The following is a 17,270-nucleotide window of genomic DNA, read 5'->3' as shown; positions in this document are numbered from 1 at the left end:
TAGAGCAAGCTAAATATTGGGCAACGTTTACAGTTTGACAATTGAGCAGGTTGTGAGTCTTAATTTCTGTCTTCCAAAAGAAGTTTGCTAATCTTGTCTCTTTTTCAGCAAAAAAAATTCAATCTTATAATTATCTAGGTGTTGTCATAAAAGCATAATAACGGCTTCAGAAACATATTTGAAAGCTGAATAAAAACTGATTTTTTGTGGTTAATGGTTGTGGTTTAGCTAATTTAATGTAAAAAAATTATGCTTAATACAGTCTGATATAAAGAGAGATCCTGTTTTGTGCTGGCCACAGATGTCCCCAAATACTAGTTGACTGCACTGACTTTTTCTGTTTAGTGTGCAATGAAGCCATCTGAAGTAATGTTAGGTTGGAAACATCATGCCCTTTGGTCAATCAGTGCTCTGGGCCTATTGAAAAATGTCAGTGTGGTCTTGTCTAAAATCATAGCAGTTCTCTGTATCCTGGCTTTCAACAAGAAATATTTCTTTCTATTACTCCATTTCCCCAGCTAGATGTCTAAGTTACTCATCCTTAATGCTGACTCTCTGGAGAAAGAGGAATTTGTTAAATTGAAGCAAGTAGTGGCCATTCCACCATGGACACAAGAGGCTTTTTTTTTCTTTTTTTAACAACTCAGTGAAGCAAGACATGAAACTCAGTTACATAAAGAAAGAGATTGTGTGTCTGCTGTATTTTGCATGTGGTATATGAACTATAATCCATACGTTAAGAGTACCTCATTAGATATTCAAGATGGATCACGCATGGAAAGAGAAATATACTTTTAAGGTAGTAAGGAGACCTTATACAGGTGGAAAGCCTGTGATTCATGATCTGAAATAGTTTTTCAGAGCTAATTAGATGCTACTGGTTCAATTACTTAAAACCTGATCATACATTATTGCTAGCTGAAAAGAAGTTAATGATGGCAAGACATTTTTCTTCCCATGGAAGATGTGACTTGAGCTAAGAAATGATTTATTGTTGATCATCACAAGAAAAACTTAGAATATATCCCATTATTCTTTCTTGCTTATTAGTAGGAAAGTGATTCCTCTCTATCTGAACACATTTCTTCAATGGAGAGAGAATTTCTGCATAGCTATGCTAGATAGTTGAGGGAGGAAAGTGTGTTCTAGTGAACCACCAGCAACCAGGAGATGTCACTCCAGTTGCACACCCTGAGAGACAGTCGATTGGAGAAGGGTCCCATGGTGTCATGTACAGGAGCTTTAGGGGAATTTTGATAAAGATTAGTGACTCGGATGAACTCCGTGTGAAGTCTTTCTTTGCCAAGGTTCTATGCAGAGAACTCTCTTGCATTGCAGAGTTCTGTTCCGTCCAGGGGGTAATTTTGCACAGTTAAAGGGCGTTCTGCCATACGTTGGTCCTTAATTTCATGTCATTTCCTGAGGGATGGCTGGAAATGTGAGTGGCATGGTGCATGTGTAAGAGCATGACTGAACGCCGAACAGCTTCCTAGGAAATCCACGATTTTGGAATTTGGGAGGGGGTAAGGGTGGTTCTTTTGTTTCCTAAACGTGCCCAACACCAACTGTGAAGAAAGGATAGATTTTGGTTTATTGTCATCAAATCTGGGTGCTCTGCTGTTCACATTTAGCTGGTGGCTAGGTGAGCTATTGAAATGCTACAGTGAGACCAACTACTAATTTTTAGCACAATCTCTTATTCATGGGGAGTTTGTAAAATGTGCCTTTAAAAGCACCATTCATAGTGCATCATTCTGAGCAAGACAAAACTAAAAATCAGCCCTATGTGACTTTTTAAATGTACTTTAAGTGCTCAAAGTTACAAGCAGGCATTTTATGATGGGATCTTCTGAAATACCCATCTATATTTCCAACCTTATAAATACAGAGAGAGATATATATGTATATATTTTAACTCTGGCTCTAGCTTCCTAGCCAGGGTAGAAACATTCTGCTATATAAAATCTGTGCTTGAACTACTCTTGACAGAGATATAAGTGTAGCGGTGAAATATTCATGGTGCAGACCTACATTAATTCAAGCTTTCTTGGCTCTGACACAGTCTCAAATGCAGATGCATTTTCATGTGCAATTTCCTCAGCTGTAGAGCTTTCCCACATGGTCGTGTTTCTAAATGAAAAGCATTTCTTTGAGAACAAAAGCAAGTTGGGTACTTACCCAAGTAAGCATTTTTGTTAAGGAAAATGGCAACCTGCGGAATTTAATGAGTAAAGAGTTATCAGACACCAGAAGTGCTTGTGCCTGTTACACAAAGGTACCTATTAAAGCGAACAAAGCAAAGTGTGCATTGTAGTTCGTGCTCACTGACAGCTCACAGTGTTAAGTTTAAGCGTGTCTCTTGTCAGGTGAAGCTTTGTCCCTCCCTTTGACAGGCTGACAGTGTTTATTTCTGTAATAACTGCTGATGGTGGAAACACGGAAGTATTGAACAACTTCATCTTTCTTGCTGAGGTTTCTCATTTTGTTACTTTTATTCTGCTTGGTATTGGATCTTAAGAAGTCCAGGACCGGAGTCCAACTGAAGCGAGCCATCCTGTATCCTCCCTTTAGTAATGCGTGAGCTGATTAAACTTTGATTCTTTGGGGAGGGGGGAGGATGTTCAGTGGTGCCATGGAGTTTGAACTGTATTTCTTCTGTTATGTGTCTTGTTTTCTAATAAGACTCTCCATTATACAGTTATACAGTCACGGATGGCTGTCGTTGCCATTGGGCATTGCTTGTGTGTGTAATGGGCAGCTGGGCTGGGATTCTGGGACTTAATCCAGCATTCAGACTTAAAAAGAAATTGTCTCGTCTTTCTGTTAATTGGAATACCATATTTTTAAATTGTATTTGGAATTAGACAAGTCCTCGGTGGGGGGTTATAAGCGCTTGTTCTGCTTCATTTCAACAGCAGTCAACAACTAAAACTGCACAATAGCTTAGGCTCTCATTAAACCTTTTTCAGAGAGAGTGTTAATAAAGCACAGTGGTGGTGAAGGATGTCAAACATCCCGTGTTTCCCGTCTGCATGTGAACACAAGTTTCTCTGAGAGCTGATGCTTAAGGACTTGATTGCTTCTTTTCTTTGCAGTCTGGGAGAGCATCTCCCTTCTGCAATAATGCCTTGCTAATGGAACCGCAGCTTGAGGCCTCTGGGTTTGTTTGTTTTTGTTTGTTTTTACACTGTTCTCATCTCAAATCTTTGAGGCATTTTGGGTCTGGCATTCACACCTCAATAACCTGCTTTCGTCAGCTTTTGGGGAGCTTTAGTTAAACTGTGAAACTGTTCCTCAGCTGTATGTGTTGACATTTCTTCGTGTGATCTGATGTTGCACAGTGAGGACCTGGTTATAATTGTCACATCAAGAGGAAAAATCCCGCTCAGAGAGTGGTTATCAACAGATGGAGTCAGAGAGAGGGTTGAAGCTTCAGTCGTCGGCAGCCCTGCAGATCTTTAGTAAGAACTGAATAGTAGAAGGGGTATCAGGGTTGAGTTCCATCGTTGCAGGCACAGTTAAAAATGCCAATATGAGTCTGTAGACTTCTGCCCAAGAAACCCTTGCACAGCATAACCTGAGCAATTACCTGGGAGCAACAGCAGGAACATCTCTAGAGAAGTATGGAGGCAAAATAACCAGTCTGTTAATGGCTGTCCTCAAGACAAGAGGCAGCAGCACCAGAAAATAACTGTAGTTCATTGCATAGAGAAATACAGTTTGGTGGCCTGGGTGAATGCAGATGGGAATTTCTGTCAGCTAGAATGGAGGTGGTGAGTGTTTTGAAGCTCATAATGTTCCTTGGGGTCTCGGGAACACCCGGGTTTGATCAATCATTTAGAAAGGGGTAAAAACCCTTAACGGGCCTTAGTATGAGAAGAATATGAACACAAATTAGAGAACAAAGTCCTTAGTTCCATTATTTATACAAAAACTGTGTTCCCAACTCAGTAAGATCTTTCAGTGTCCCCTGTTGCCTCCTGCTTGGCCCTTGGTTCCTCGTCCCTGTGCAAGCCCACGTGCACCCAGGCCATCAGCCACCACCACGGCTGGTCAGCAGGGAAGTGCCAGCGTGCACCGCGGCCAGCACGGAGCTGTTGGCTGCTGAGCCCAGCAGAGAAAGCAGCTCCTGGGCCTCCTTTTCGGTGATCGTCTTCCTCATCAGCCTACGAGCTCTTTTTCCAGGAACTTGAAGGAACTTACCAACTCCAACACTGCTGTCAAATTTGTTCAATATTGGCCTGTTGGGTTCAAGAAGTTTGTGGTGGGAAGGGTTGGCCAGCAGATCGATAGTAAGATTGAACAGACCTCATTTACTTAGGAAATGGTGAGTGCAGGAGACATGCAGCTGGGGGCAGGAGGCTGTATTTACAGCAACTCTTCATGTTTTTATTTTCCTTTTTTTATTTTCAGGTGTACACTTACAGCATTTTTGAGATTTATGATCAGATGATGTCTGAGCAAAAAGGTAGACTATCAGTGGGAGGAATCAACATTTGACCAATACTCACAGTTATCACAGATGGGGAGAAAGGGTGTTTTTCAGTGTTACTGCTATTTTTTTGATGCATTTGAGAATGCTTCCCCTTTCTCAGTGGTTTCCTTGTTTGGGCTTTTTGAAAAAAAAAAAAAAAAAACAGTTTTAAAAAAATGGGGAAATGTGATTGTGAAATAATTCTAAAGAAAGGGATTCCTTTATATTTGGTTAGCTCCTTGATTTTTTTCACTTTGATACAGATGAATGAACTCACTTGTGACACTAAAGCTGCTGTGCTAAGTGGTATTCATTCAGGATAGCTGTATGGATTCCCATATTTGCTATACACAAAGAGGGCAGAATTAAGGGCATAGTGGGGTTGGCTTCATTGTTCTACCTTTGTTATACAAATAAATGGCAATGGTAAAAATACAAGATTTCCACCCCTTTTGGAATAGAAGTAAATCTGAGGCAGTTGTGAATGTTTAAGCACCATTCACCCTTTATAGGATGATTACTTGTGAGAAGCAAAGCTTGTAGGTATCTCCTTAGAGCCCGTCAGCCACAGTAGTGCTGCAATATATACAACTTGCATCACCAGAAAATACATACATACCAAAAATTACTTTGGGCAGTTTACTGCAGCAATGACAAAAGGGATGCACATGATGTTAATTTTCATTTTGTACTATTGCTTTGTCTAAGGATGGCAGTGAAAGAGTTATGCCTCCTAATGCTCCTTTCAAAGATGACATTGTTTTACTTACATTAAAGATGTCGTGGTTTAACCCCAGCCAGCAACTAAGCCCCACACAGCCGCTCGCTCACTTCCCCCCTGGTGGGATGAGGGAGAGAATGGGAAGAGTATTTTAGAGTTACTTATTAAAGAGTACTTTAATAAGTAAAGCAGAAGCCACACGCACTAGCAAAGCAAAGCAAGGAATTCCTTCACTCCTTCCCATGGGCAGGCAGGTGTCCAGCCATCTCCAGGAAAGCAGGGCTCCATCACGCCTAACGGTGACTTGGGAAGACAAACGCCATCACTCTGAACGTCCCCCTCTTCCTTCTTATTCCCCAGCTTTCTATGCTGAGCATGACACCATATGGTGTGGAATAGCCCTTTGGGCAGTTGGGGTCAGCTGTCCCGGCTGTGCCCCCTCCCAGCTCCTTGTGCACCCCCAGCCCACTCGCTGGTGGGGTGGGGTGAGGAGCAGCAAAGGCCTTGACTCTGTGTCAGCACTGCTCAGCAGGAACGAAAACATCCCTGTGTCATCAACACTGTTTTCAGCATAAATCCAAAACATAGCCTCATACTAGCTACTGTGAAGAAAATTAACTCCACCCCAGCCAAAACCAGCACATTCTCCACCCCTTATTCCATACCATTTACGTCATGCTCAGATCCCACACTATCCAATACATTCTCATTACCCACCCCCCTTCCCATCCTTTGATATAATACACAGATATCATTCCCCTAGTCTATGGACCACCCCTGTAAAATATCTGTAAAATGTCCACAAATGTCCGTAAAATGTCCACAAATGTCCACAAAATGTCCACTGAGTTCATTTAGTCCATGACTTTGGCTCCATCTGTTATGGTGGTCACTCAGGACAGGAGAGGTGGTGTGTTGCTGGTAAGTTACTGGGTGGTAAGCTGCTGGGCACCAAAGCCAGCTCAGGTCGGGTCACTGCTGCACTTGCACTGCTTCTTGTAGGGCTTGTCCTCCGGTGGTTCCTGCTATAGCAATTCCCATGACATGCAACTCAAATCATGCGTTACAACAACTTAAAGGTATTTCCATTACAATCTCCACCCTTGGTCCCTTTGGACCAGACCATTGGGTTTAACATTGCAATGAACTCCTCCCCTTGCTCCTAGCCTGGCTAGCAACAAGGGGTTCCTGCTATAGTAATTCCTGTAACATGCAACTCAAATCCCGGGTTACAATAATTTAACAGTATTTCCATTACAGTCTCCACCCCTGGTCCCTTTAGACCAGACCATTGGGTTTAACATTGCAATGAACTCCTCCCCTTTCCCCTGCTCCAGCTTGGACTTACCCACAGACTGCAGTCCCTTAGGGATGTACCTGCTCCAAGTGGAGCCTTATCTATGAGCCACAGTCTCTTCAGGGGTATACCTGCTGCAGTGTAGACTTATCCACAGCCATAGATGCTTTGAGGTGTACCTTCTCCAGCATGGACTCATCCACGGCCGCAGACGCTTCGGGGTGTCCAGCTCCTACGTGGACTCGTCCACAGGTCACAGTCCCTTTGGCTTGAGTTCTCACTGGCGTTCCAGCTTGTCCAGTCCGGCAGCACAGAAAGAGCAGCGATGCCCTGGCCGTCTGCCAGCCCAGGCACGTCGCCACTGCTGTTATCAAAATGTTCCCAGGCACAGCAGAGTGAGATGATCAGCAGCACAGTGGTACAGCAAGCGGTGAAAGCAAAAAGCAGCCACTAACGAGCACTAGACTCTAATATACAGTAAGGCAAGCAAGCCCCATGGCAAGCACAGGAGCCTCTCAGTTAATAGCTAAACAGCAATAACAGCTATAAATTCAATCTAGCACATTCCAATCAAACCTGTTGTTATCTTGAACCCTTCGAGCCCCACGCTGGGGGCCAAAAAGGACTGTCATGGTTTAACCCCAGCCGGCAACTAAGCCCCATACAGCTGCTCACTCATTTCCCGCCCCCCCCCGGTGGGATGGGGGAGAGAATGGGGGGAGTAAAAATGAGAAAACTCATGGGTTGAGATAAAGACAGTTTAATAAGTAAAGCAAAAACCATGCACACTAGCAAAGCCAAACAAGGAATTCCTTCATTCCTTCCCATGGGCAGGCGGGTGTCCAGCCATCTCCAGGAAAGCAGGGCTCCATCACGCCTAACGGTGACTTGGGAAGACAAACGCCATCACTCCAAACGTCCCCCCCTTCCTTCTTCTTCCCCAGCTTTCTATGCTGAGCATGACACCATATGGTGTGGAATAGCCCTTTGGGCAGTTGGGGTCAGCTGTCCCAGCTGTGCCCCCTCCCAGCTCCTTGTGCCCCCCCAGCCCACTCGCTGGTGGGGTGGGGTGAGGAGCAGCAAAGGCCTTGACTCTGTGTCAGCACTGCTCAGCAGGAACGAAAACATCCCTGTGTTACCAACACTGTTTCCAGCACAAATCCAAAACATAGCCCCATACTAGCTACTATGAAGAAAACTGACTCTACCCCAGCCAAAACCAGTACAAAAGGTAGATAAATTAGATGATCTGCGAGTGGTTAGATCTTGTGAAAAATGAAGTTTTAAATATGTACTTCATTGTCTAAATGCTCACAGATTACTTTTCTCCCTATAATAACCATAAAATGTGTTGGCAGCATATAACAATTAATAATCCATACTCCTACTTATGTGCTATAGGCACTCCAAAATTCCCCAGACATATTTATTACCCAAGTTTATAACCAGATTCAAATCAGATCCTACATTTGTGCCAAAAATTGAACTGCAGTCGTCTCACAGCAAATAATTCTATCTACCTGACAGAAGAGTCTTAAATTCCTGATTTTTCCTAGTGTGAAATTCACTTTAATCTGGTATTAATGTATTTTCCCTTCAATCGTCTGCAAAAGAATCCCATAATGTTACAGTAGTGATGGAAGGTACTGTACATACATAGCGTTATTGTAGGTTTTTCTGGTCATCTAGATTGTGTAAAATCCTTTGACATTAATTGGGACAAGTTTTCTATCTAGGGTTACGTTGAATTTCTCTTTGAGTGTTTTTTCCACCTCTTCATCTTCAAGAGTCACGAATTCCACCAGATCCATATTTTCCTTGTAGTTGTATGTGGTCTCAGTGAGTGTCCACCCAATTAGCGCCCGAAAGCCATCGGTGGTCTGGAGGGTGCAGATGGACTTCTTTGTAAAGAGGGAATCTGGAGACGTCTGAAGGTACGTGCACTGGAAACGGAAATCTTCCACTGTCTGTGGCTCAAGGCTGAACATATAAACTTTCCGACACTCTTTCTTCTCCAGAAGATCAGAATTAGAGAAATTTTGATTGGGGATATATTGTTTCCGTCTCATTTTCTCAAGGTACCAGATGGCATTTTTTTCGGTGAAGCGAAAGACACCGGGAGCCTGGGGCTGGTCTTTCCCCGACACAAGCTCCATCGGTTGCCACATCTGATAGGATACACCAAAGCCTCCATCAACAATATAGGCTTTGCCATCGATAACTACCTTTACAAGGAGATGGGTCATGATGGTGGCGTATGCGTTGTGATGTGGATTGAACACATATGCTCCCAGAAAGCTGGCGTCGTACCCCAGGCGTTTCAGGACCCAGCCCAACAGCTGGTTGTTTTCCATGCACCAGCCACCCCGCTTCCTCTGCACGATTTTGTTATAGACATGCTCCAACTCCAAAGTAATTTTCTCCCCGCAATGGATGCTGAGGTTTTCGAAGGGAACAGCACGGATGTGGTGCTGGAATATATCAGTTAAGGTTTCCAAATCTTGTTTTTCAAGGGAACCTTTATAGCCAGTTCTCGCAAAATACTCTTCAAGGTTCATGTCACCTGTAAAGGAAGGAATTGCGTTTTGGTTTTGTTTCTTTACATCGGTGATTTATGATGTTGTGAAAAAATGCCCAGGCTGCTGCCAGCAAAGATGCTTTAATCTACTGAACCTCATCAGAGCAGTTTTTAAAGGTAACAAGTATTCATATCAAACAGTTCCCAGAGCAAAGAAGAGCAGCGCACGTGAGGCTTTGCTTTTTGTCTTAGAGTCATCCCTATGGCAAACAGCTGATGCAATTTCAGCTTGGTATGCGGTGGCTGCGAAACGGGGGGTGCTGTATTTGCATTGTAACAGCAGGGTTAAGAAGAAATGTAAGATCGTGTTAGGCAGCGTTCAGGAGGTTTCATGAAAACCGGTCTAAATCCACTGTTCAGTGAAAGGAGTGTCAGTGGGGGAAGCAGTGTCGTCTGCCAGCTGGAGGGAGGATAATTTGAGCCGGGATTCACATGTTCTTTTCATGAGTCTGCCACTGATCTCCGTGACGGTAAATGAATTGCTCGTTCGGTACACGTCGCTCTTTCACCACTTACAAAAAGTGAAAATGATACTCCCTGCACATTTTGTAAAGTGTCAAGTTTTATTCAGATAATTATAACTGAAAAAACCCTCTGACCTTTGCAAGAGTCGCAGACCACTGAGCCTCTTGTCTGCTCTGAGTGTTGCACAAACTCATTTTGGTGTTGGAATAATGAATCTGAATGGAGGTGAGTGACCTAAAAGACGAAGAGCACATCTCTATTCCCCGCTGTGCCCCACGTCTCGCAGGGGGCCCTGAAAATGGACAGGGGCCGCTTTACATCTCTCTAACCCTGGCCTTGCTCAAAACTCACTTTACTCAGTCCAGAGGAGGCGTAACTGAGGCTTACCAAAGCCTCATACAGTGAGGTCTGTCCTGGTCTGTCCTGCCTCCAGCAGTGCCAGCCTCCTGGCCTGCTTTGGCACAACTCCTCATGAGCAAAATTGCTGGATGAGGAACTACTCAACTTATTTTCTGCCTTCTGATACCACGGAAAGTCGCACACAGTCGTCTGGCTTTGGCAACAGCCCATCACAGACTGCTGGCCACCGTTATGAACTGGATGCTCTGTAAGGATCTGATAGATACTGTTTGTAAAACACACTGTAGATCGTCTGCTTGGGTATGGAGCTGGGCACAAAACGTTTTGAAGGCTTGATCCTTTGCAAAGAAAGCACTAAGCATTTTAGCAGTCTAGAGTTACTGCAAATATTGAGCTTCTTGACAACCCACAAAGCTACTTGGAAATCTTTTGTGCATACAGTAAGCTGAGGTTTAGACACTTAATATTAATGACTCGGGAAGACTATTGTATTCAGATAAATTCAGCGGTGAACCGTTGGCTGTTTACTGCAAACTAGAATTTCTCAAGATGATTTTCAGTGACAGATTCGTGATGTGCATATGCATGGTATAGAAGCAGCTGTCCAAAGTGAATGGAGAGTCCCATCAAAAACTGCATGTTATCTTCTACAGAAAGGAATTGAGCTTCCAGTGATATTTAAGTGTATTGTTGGGGGATATTCTCAACGTAATATTTGTTAAGTAGAACATAAGACTTCTGTCACTTCTTTCTTTTGATTTACAGAACCCAAGTCTTATCTGATCCTAATGGCTCAAATTGTGAATGCTAAATAGATCACACCAGCATAAAGCTGGTTCTCAAGTTTCTATTATTTGTAATTTCTCTCTGCAACTCCATAATATGATTGATCAGCGTTAGATCTTGACTGTAGGAGATGAAAGCTACAGTTCTTTTGAATTGTGAGCAGATCAGATGAAAAGCTAGATACTAAAAAGGTAGTCCCACAAACGTGGCTATGATTTATGCAGAGAAAAACATCAGCAAAAGAACTTTAAAGAACTATTTCTAAATGTGCAAATGAAGGTGTTCATGCAAAAATATTCTTTTACAGGACTATACACACTATCAGCAATTCCCCTGTTAAAATACGTTATCTGTCTACTTTTATCCTAATACGTCAGCACATGGACTTTCTGGGCTATGCAAACCACAGTTTGTAATTTCTTTTTTTTTAAGTTGTTTTTAAAGGACTGTAATTTTATTCCCATAAAGCCGATTCTATTGATTATTAGATTGCTTTTTGGCTTCCTTTGCCTTTGCAATATTTTTAAATAAAGTTAAAAATCTAAAAGAGTAACTTCCAACAAGAGCTTGTAGTTCTAAATTTGTATCAACGATTGTATCTAAACAAAAGCATCTCTCTCATAGTCAAGAGAATCTCCTCCTGAGGAGCAGAAAGACAGAAGAAATGAAATTGCAGTATCATTTTTTTGCCCTTTTTAAGAGCCCATGTGTAGCAGGCGATATTTTAGCTCTATATCCACACATTTTTACAACATTTTTCCTAAAGGGAATACTGCTTATGTTATTGCCCATGACCTTTACCATCATAAATAAACCAAGTTCATTGTTTGGGGTTTTTGGAGGTTTTTTTAAGAAAATAAACTTACCTCTTAAAATAGCCTTATTTATTTATTGGTGTATTCAGCTTCTGGGTTATTTGTTACTGGGGCAGCAGTCAGTAAAGCCAGGAGTGGGTACAAATTGCGAGGGTCTCTTTAAGCTCCGCTGGCCCTCACTCCTGAATCTTAAATGCGGAGAAAGGGCAGAGTCCACCCAAAATGAATGCACATTTTTGGACTTCACTGATCCATGAGCAAATTAAACTTTGTTTCTTCTCTATTAGTAGATGTTTATGTTTTCGCCTGGTTAAAGACCAGACTGAACTTGTTTTCCATGTAAAATAATTACAGTAGACAGTCGCAAATGGTTCCATATTTTTTTTTAATTAAATTATTGGGTTTTTTGCAAGCCAGCACTTCGCGGTGGAGGATAGTCACCTGCTTCTTTGCGGATGCACCGAATTGCCAAGGTATTGCAGGCTGCGTTTTTCCAGGCTCCGCGGATGCACAAAATGACCCTTCTTTGCTCACAAAGGAACTTTTTTGATCTGTTGAAAGCTTCCACTGCAGCGGGTAGTTATTTTGGAGCTGCTACACCTAACGAATACCATGACAAATATTTATTTGCCCAAAGTAATGCATTTCCTCTCTAAAACTTGGCCTTCTGCATCTTCAAAGCGTTGCAGGGCTGTTTATTTAATTCTTTCCCTGTTAAGCATGTCTGCTCTTCATTTGAGGGAGGTGGAAAGTCGAAGGTCCCTTTTGGGAAGGCATAGAGCACATTAGACTGGGAAAGCGCCTGGTTTTAGGCACATCAGGTGCCCCGTGAGTCTGTGTGGTTGGCTAATACGAGCATCAAAGTCTTTTCCTTGGCTGAGGACCAATGCTCTTCTGCCGCCCTCTTTCATGACACATCTTGTACAGTACCTGCCACGGGTATCGTAAAAGTAAAAGGCTTTTGTGTTACATATAACATGCTGTGAAACCACACCAGTGGCGTGTCCTAACTTCCCAGTGTTTTCTTTCGCATTTGCAGTATTACTTATTTAAGGTAGCTTTTATGCAGAATACTGTTTGTAACAAATATGAAGAGTTTTGTCTATAACACTGTCATGCCCACTTGACATAGCGAGAAGGTTAGACTCCAGAAGTTTAGATTATAGTTTGCAAAGGTTGATCTAATTTTGATTGTTTCCATTTTTGATACCAAAAGCCGGATTTTTAAGAACTGTTGAATCGTCTCAGCTTCTATTGATTTTGTTTCTATTTCAGAGACACAGAAAAATCAGACTCAGAAAAACTGGACACTCAAAATTAGAGAGCTTTTGGGGTTTTTTAAGTGCCCTTGCATAAATAGCTCACTTATAACTCAATTTCTGGTAAGGGAATAGGACTCAAGTCTTTCAACTTATTTCATCATAAGCTAATCAGCACCTAATAGTGGCTTGTTTTGAGAAAGTCTTAACCTTTCTTTTTTTTATGAAGTCTTTGAAAGCCAAATTCAGCTCAACTTTCTATTTCAGACTGTTAAAGGAAGTGAATAATTTGTAAAACTCTGCTGAGAAGAAGACTGGAAATAATACCAAAAAGGGTCAGAGGTCTTTTGTGTAAAATGGTAACACAGCTTCTCCTTATGTATCATTTTGGTCTCCTTTGCCACAAAATGTATCTGAAATAAAATGAGATCCAGAGAGGTGGAACAAAATGTTATGGAGTCAAAAAGCAATTTCCATATGAGCAAATTAGAGGTAGTAAGATGTCTCAATTTCTAAAGAAGGAGAAGCTTAAGGAAAAATATGCCATTGGTGTATGCAGTTAATTAGCACCGTACTTGAATTTACCAAGCTTTGTGTTCATCTGACTAACTCAACTTTAGAATCAGATTAATGCTATTAATGTTAATTTTAGAACTTTTTCTATTGGATATTTAAAGTTGCATCTAGCACAGTGTTAGAATTAGATAGTATCCACCAAATTAGGTGGCAAGCCACGAACGTTTACTGGTACGAGTTTGTTCTCCAGCACTATACTGAATTTGTCTTTCAGTGTCTTCTCAACCTCTTCATCTGTAAGAGTTGTGATCTGCACCAGGTCCACATCCTCCATGTAGTTATACTTCATCTCAGTGAAGGTCCATCCAACTAAGGCATAAAGCCCTTCCGTGGTCTGGAGACTGCAGATTGACTTCTTCTGAAGTATGGTATCTGGAGACACTTGTAGGTATGCGTTTAGCTCCTGAAAGTCATTTATATGTCGTGGCTCTAGAGTGAATGTATATATTTTTCTGATATTCCCCAGCTCTGGAGTATCAGTGAAAGGAACACTTTGCTCGGGAATATAATGCTTCCTTTTGACTTTCTCAAAGTACCAGGTGCCGTTGTCTTCTATGAAGCGGAAGATGCCGGGGATCTGGGGTTGATCCTTCCCAGAAATCAACATCAATGGCTGCCACGCCTGGTAGGCACCGCCAAACCCAGCATCTACTATGTAGGAATTTCCCTTGATCACCACCTTCAGTAGGATATGATTTATCTCAGCAGTGTATGCCCTCTCTGCTGGTTCATAACTATGTCCTCCAAGAATACAGACATCATACCCTAATTCTTGCAAGGCCCAAAATAAAAGGTGGTTGCTTTCTAGGCACCATCCACCACGTTTCTTTCTCACAATCTTATTGTAAGTAGATTGTAAATCCAGTTCGATGGTCTCCCCACAATGCATGCTGAGGTTTTCAAAAGGAATTGCCTGGATGTGATGCTGGAAGATGACTGTTAAGTTTTGCAAGTCTGCATCCTTATGGCAGTCGTTGTAAGAAATTCTTGCGAAATACTCTTGAATGTTCATTTTGCCTGTGTGAGCAGAAAAATAGCCAGTTACGGTTGTGCGGCTGTCAAGGGGTTCACTCCTATCTGTGTAGCACAGGTTAACCAGCCTGCAAATATAGCCTAGGCCGTTTTGTTGAGGATTTGAAAGAAACCTGTGCCCTTGATAGAAGATGAATGCAGGCTAGACCTGCCTGTGCATCTGTATTTCTTAAAAAAGAGATGAGGATAGGAGCAGGTGACAATAATGCTTTCTCTCTCTCAGATGTTGCCTTCAACCCAGGTGGATGTCTTTCCTATTGGAAGACATGGCACGTGGCACAAGAGAATCTCTGGCCCTGGGTGAGGGTCCCACATGACAAAAAGTTTATAAAACTGACAAACAACAGGTTTGCAGAAAAGCTGCTAGACCACACTGGCATAAAAGTCACGGCAATTTCTTTTACCGTAACAGGTAAGCAATTCTGTATTTATCCCACAGGTAATTTAACTGGAAGGCTTTACATTCATGGCTTCAGCTAACTGGGATTAGCCTCTCAGTGTGTCACCATTTTAGGCAGGCTTCCATGTGACGTAGATTGTTGTTTCCTTAATCTCTTTAGTTTCCCTGTGGAGTTCAGACAGAGCTTTGACCCTGGCTGTTGAAAGGAAGGAACTGTTAATTTTTCTAACCTGAGGGGCAGAGGAATTGATAATTATTAAGAATACATTCAAGGCGTACTCATCGGCTTTTGGTTTCTTTTACCATCTTTTACAAACCAAAGGCCTTAGTTTCAGCTCAGAGTATTGGGTATATTTTGTGTCTTCATGTCTCTGATCCCCTTTCCTTTCATTAGCAGAAAGAGACTGTCATTGGCACTGGCTGCGTGGCCAAGATGCCAAAGGTTCCCTATAACACTTCTAATCCACTGACTCATCTGGTATCTGCAAGGATCTCTTTTCCATGCAAGGATATTTGTTTTCCAGAATGATTCACAATCTGCTAAGGACTGTATCAATTTCCAAAAGGTCTGAGGATTTCTTGCTCCTTGAAATCGGTTGCACGTTCCCTGGGAGGATTTTCCAAAAATCATTTGATGTAGGTGAGATGGGAGAGATTACCTTCCAGCAACTATTCGCAGCTTTGGTCCAACTGCTCACCTAGGAGTGACCAGCGGTTTGACCCGATGCCCATGCCAGCGCTCAGACCCGATGCCCATGCCAGCGCTCAAGCGAGTGCTGGGAGCTTTAGAAAGTCCCGCCTCAAATACATAGGTGGAAATAACCCCACCCAGCAGGTGAGCACGTCAGAGGACCCAATATCTAAACTTTAACCCCAATTTTGATGCCAGCAGCACAACTCACTTGACTTAGTTGTATTGCTCCTGATCTGCAGTGGTAGCAGGATTCAGACTGGCTGATGCAAAGACACAGGAAAATGTAATAAAACAGAGGACTATCCCAATAAGGAAATAAGAAATAAACATTTTCACTTCAAAAGGACCCAAAGAGGCTACATGAAAAAACAGTAATGTGTCTTTGATACTGCATTTTATGGGTTTTTTCCATCCCTTTTTTAGGACAAGGGCACTCATCTCTGGCAGGATCTCCTTGGAAACGCCGGTTGTAGAAAGCCATTCCCTCCCCAACAGACAGCGCACGTGTATGCTGACAAGCTCATCCTCTGGTCCTCTGCCTCGTTTTTTTCTTTCTATTCCCACTTTTAGCCGTTTTGTGTAGCCAGATAGAAACATCTTTTCCCTGTGATGGTGTCCAGCTGAACCTCTGTGACCAGGAGGGGCCCAAGAGAGTCCGTTAGCCTGGTGGGTCTGATACGCTTGGAATTTGCTTTCAAGTAAAAACCGATCAGTCCCTGCTCTGGGCCAGCAGCAGAAGACCTGATGCCCTCTCTATAACTGGTCTCCTGGGTCTGGGTGTCCCCATCACCCCAGTGAAAGTGCAGCATATAACCAGGTCCCCTCTTCCAGCCATGACCAACCTCCCCATCGAGAGCCTCCATGGGGTGCTGGCAATGAGGCTTCAGGAAAATATATTTTGGGAAATTTGCAGCCTGTGCCTCAGTTTCCCCAGCTGCCCCTTCTCTGGCCTCATCAATTTAAAGTCTATGTAGTAGAGACAGCCTCGTCGTGGCTGACAAAATGGGCTCTCATCTTAATGAATACTTAAAGAGGTTTAAGTGTAATAAAGCTGCAGTACAAAATCACTGGCGTTAGGGAGCATTCACGTAAACCAGTGTTTACTCCCTCGCCTTCCCGGAGGCAGCTTTTCTTCTCGGCGCAACCGTCCACTGCACTAGCAACAGCGCTGCAGCAGCGGGCAAGCCCTTGCCCAGGGGACAGTTTGCGTTCCAAAACCAGGTTGCCAAATATCTTAAGCCTCAGTCCAGATCTCAGCCTTGTTTACTTTTGCTCCCGCAACAGCCGAGCTTCATTCAGCATTCGTGCGTGTTTGCAGGAGCAGCGTGGTGGGTAGCGAGATTCAGACGTTAGTTCTGCCTGTCTGCAAGCCTCCCTGGGGATCGCCGTGTCCTTTCATAATTAGACTGAATAGTTCTTCTCTGCTAAAATTCACGAGAGGCTTCCAAGGTTGGATCCTCTTGCACATGCCTATACCATTTGCTTAATTTTAAACTACACTGCGAGTCAGGAGCTGGGTTTTTCATACACTCTGGCTCAGCCTAAAGGGGTTAGTTTAAGTCTCGAGCACTTGATCTTTGTACTTGGACAACATCCTTGCAATGCAACGCATGCTGTAAGCCGTGGGGTTGCTGTAATTTATACTTTGCTAGTATGCCTACAATATGGTATGCAGACAGACAGGGGTGGGCTTTTCCAAACAGGCTGATCCACAGCTGCAGGATGAAGTTAAAGATCAGACACTCGGGCACTTACCTCTCAGCCAGCGAGCTCGGGCTCTCCACCCTGGTTTGCTCCAAAGTTCCCAGGGAGA

General features: G+C 43.0%; 2 protein-coding genes across 4 annotated transcripts; both read right to left on the bottom strand.

The window, feature by feature from the left end:
* Nucleotides 1-6,134: 6,134 nt before the first annotated feature.
* Nucleotides 6,135-11,683, bottom strand: LOC142414049 (arylamine N-acetyltransferase, pineal gland isozyme NAT-10). 3 transcript variants are annotated; one of them, XR_012776964.1, is made up of 3 exons: nt 11,548-11,683; nt 6,624-9,055; nt 6,135-6,220 (listed from the first exon to the last, which is right to left on the bottom strand). XR_012776964.1 is itself a non-coding variant. In XM_075510901.1 (2 exons), exon 2 carries the CDS (start codon nt 9,048-9,050, stop codon nt 8,178-8,180), a length of 873 nt encoding a protein of 290 aa, XP_075367016.1. In that variant the 5' UTR covers nt 9,051-9,055; nt 11,548-11,683; the 3' UTR covers nt 6,141-8,177. The 3 variants fall into 3 exon arrangements, 1 of the variants encoding a protein (XP_075367016.1); XR_012776965.1 differs by having other exon boundaries at nt 6,135-6,217; XM_075510901.1 differs by having other exon boundaries at nt 6,141-9,055.
* Nucleotides 11,684-13,453: 1,770 nt separating this feature from the next.
* On the bottom strand, nt 13,454-17,270 carry LOC142414048 (arylamine N-acetyltransferase, liver isozyme). Its single transcript, XM_075510900.1, has 2 exons — nt 17,213-17,270; nt 13,454-14,348 (listed from the first exon to the last, which is right to left on the bottom strand). Exon 2 carries the CDS (start codon nt 14,341-14,343, stop codon nt 13,456-13,458), a length of 888 nt encoding a protein of 295 aa, XP_075367015.1. The 5' UTR covers nt 14,344-14,348; nt 17,213-17,270; the 3' UTR covers nt 13,454-13,455.

The sequence above is a fragment of the Mycteria americana genome, chromosome 8 (genome assembly GCF_035582795.1).
Source record: "Mycteria americana isolate JAX WOST 10 ecotype Jacksonville Zoo and Gardens chromosome 8, USCA_MyAme_1.0, whole genome shotgun sequence".
In the NCBI taxonomy this organism is placed as follows: domain Eukaryota; kingdom Metazoa; phylum Chordata; class Aves; order Ciconiiformes; family Ciconiidae; genus Mycteria; species Mycteria americana.
This window is presented reverse-complemented; position numbering and strand designations above follow the sequence as displayed.